A 2,448-nucleotide genomic window follows, 5' to 3' on the forward strand; every position below is an offset into this window, starting at 1 on the left:
AATGTCATACCTTATCTACGAATTTTTTACAATTTCATACCTTCCGTTAAATTTCTGTCAATTCTTCCGTTAAATAGTGACGTGGTATGAGACGGGACCCATTATCTATTAAAAAAATAATTAAATATTAAAAAAATAATTAAATAAAAAAAATAAAATCATTTTTATTATTATTTTTTGGCATGGGGACCCAACCCTTCCTAAAGGATGCTAGCTTATATGGAAATTACCGTACTTGGGGACTAGTATAGAAATATGACCATAATTGAAGGGAGTTCCATGCATGCAAACTATATATATGTAGACTTGTTGCAATGACAGGTTAAGATCCAACTTAATCATTGGCACCAAAAACGATTCCGATGATACGACTTCGAAAAAGATTGACGTCTAAGAGAAGATTATCAGTTGGGGTGACTCTCGATCGAACGGGATACAAAACGAGAAGATAATATGGAGACAGTATCATTCACCACAATTCATTTTAAATACTAGATCAAACAAAGTTAAGTTCAAATACGACGCAAGGTGGTACTGACAGGAGTCATATAAATCCACAATTGAGCCAGCATCCAACTAATCAAGCACATAACATCTTATATTCATGTTATTCTCAACTCGTAGTTGTCGTCGAAACTCTGGATAATCTGCTTCATGCCTCACTTATTACTGTGCTTTCCTATACGCTACCTCGTATGAATCCTCGAACAACTACGACTTAAGCCCAAATGAAACTCGAACGGAGTCTCTCGAGACTTTCAACCAAGTAAAATTAAACTCATAAACTTATATCCAGAGTTTATCAGAACCATATATATTTTGTGAAACATCTAGTAGGCGAACATATGCATGCATATATGATCATCATAAAAAAAAAATTTAAATAAAAAAAACAAAAAGTATAGAAGAGAAAGAACCAAATTCAGTCATTTCAACAATCAACACATGGAATTCAAACTTTTACTACACACAATATAATTGGATTTAACACTGCGACACTCACAATGCTATATATGTTGGAGAATAAACGTTTTCACAAGACCCGTCAGTAATGACATCTTCAGCTTCTCTAGAAATCCGAAGCCCTAAGTTCACCCTCGATGTCATCCACAACCTGCGGTTGCAGCTGTGGTTGCTGCTGTGGTTGCGGCAGAGGTTGCTGCTGTGGCTGCGGCTGAGGTTGCGGCTTTGGTGATATCTGTGTGTTCCATCTGCTCTTTCTTACAACACATCTTACTACAGAGATGGATAACCAGTGTAACAAATAGTGAGATGCCGATTGCAATCACGATGTTAACAACCACGCCAGTAATTTTTTTTTCCGGTGACTTCTGGCCCCGTGCTCTTATAGTTAGAGGTTTTCTGGAGTGCAGATTCTCTATGTTGAGCTCGTGGATAAGAGGAACTCCATCCGGTACAGCTGCGCCTACTTGCCATACCTGCAAAAACAAAGAGCACCTTATGTGAGTCGGTACGATTGCATCTAACTCATCGCTACATACCGAACACCCTTTTCAGAAAGAAAAAAAAAAAAAAAAAAAACAAGATAAAACTCACATAAAACCAAAAAGGTTATAATGTAAAGTAACAAAAGCAAATGATGAAGGGAAAATGTTCAAAGTGATTATCATCACCACATACGTGGGGTCACCATCAGCACACAACCCTAAACCTTCGATCGGGGTTAATAAAACTATGGTGTTTTCCCACCCCAATAGGTGGTAACAAATCACTAGCAATCCTCAGGTTTATTAATCAAGGGATCTGGGTGATGATGGTTGAAAAATTATTTTAATTACAGTGCCAATATATAACATATTCTTTTCTAAGAAGCTAAAAAATATATGATCAGACTTTTCCCTTACCATGTTCAAAGTTTGAATATTTTCTGGCATCCTTATCGTAACAAATATGGTGATGAATCCCAACGCCGTGGATGCCTCGGCACTCATCTGCCATACCTCAAAATCAATTGGAGCCTCTACTAGGATGGTATACGAGGTTAAATGGAACGTCTTCACCGTTATGCTGCCGATGGGTTGTCTAAAGGCAACCAACACTTGTGCCCCGAGCATGCCTGTGCTGATTGGGTTTATCCCCCATGCAATCCAGCCCTCTGGTTCGGCAGGCGGAGCAGTGAAGGCGATCGACAAGGAGGAGATAGACGGGTCGAACAACCAGTAAAGGCGAGAGTTGAGTGTAGGGAGGTCGTCACATTCGTTGTAACTTGTATTTGGGAAAATCTGGCTTGGGCAGTTGGAGTGGACCGATGATACTGAGAATATTAAGATCAAAGCTATAAACCCTAGAAAGTTTACCATGTCATATCAACTTTTTGTTCACAACCCAAAACTGCAAATGGAATCCTTTTTATGGTACTCACCAAAGTCAGACGTATTTGCAGGGAACCTTCACGAGGCTCAAGATGACGTCGATTTTTCTTTTTTG

The 2,448-nt window shown here is 38.9% G+C and overlaps 1 protein-coding gene across 1 annotated transcript; it reads right to left on the bottom strand.

Annotated features, from left to right (window-relative positions):
- Positions 1-902: 902 nt before the first annotated feature.
- LOC103967825 (auxin-induced in root cultures protein 12) lies at positions 903-2,448 on the bottom strand. The gene is made up of 2 exons (XM_009381134.3): positions 1,866-2,448; positions 903-1,439 (listed from the first exon to the last, which is right to left on the bottom strand). The coding sequence occupies exons 1-2, from the start codon at positions 2,319-2,321 to the stop codon at positions 1,104-1,106; spliced, it is 792 nt and encodes a 263-aa protein (XP_009379409.1). The 5' UTR covers positions 2,322-2,448; the 3' UTR covers positions 903-1,103.

Source organism: the organism of the source record quoted next, unplaced genomic scaffold (genome assembly GCF_019419815.1).
Source record: "Pyrus x bretschneideri cultivar Hongxiangsu unplaced genomic scaffold, Pyrus_bretschneideri_v1 Contig8, whole genome shotgun sequence".
Lineage (NCBI taxonomy): Eukaryota > Viridiplantae > Streptophyta > Magnoliopsida > Rosales > Rosaceae > Pyrus > Pyrus x bretschneideri.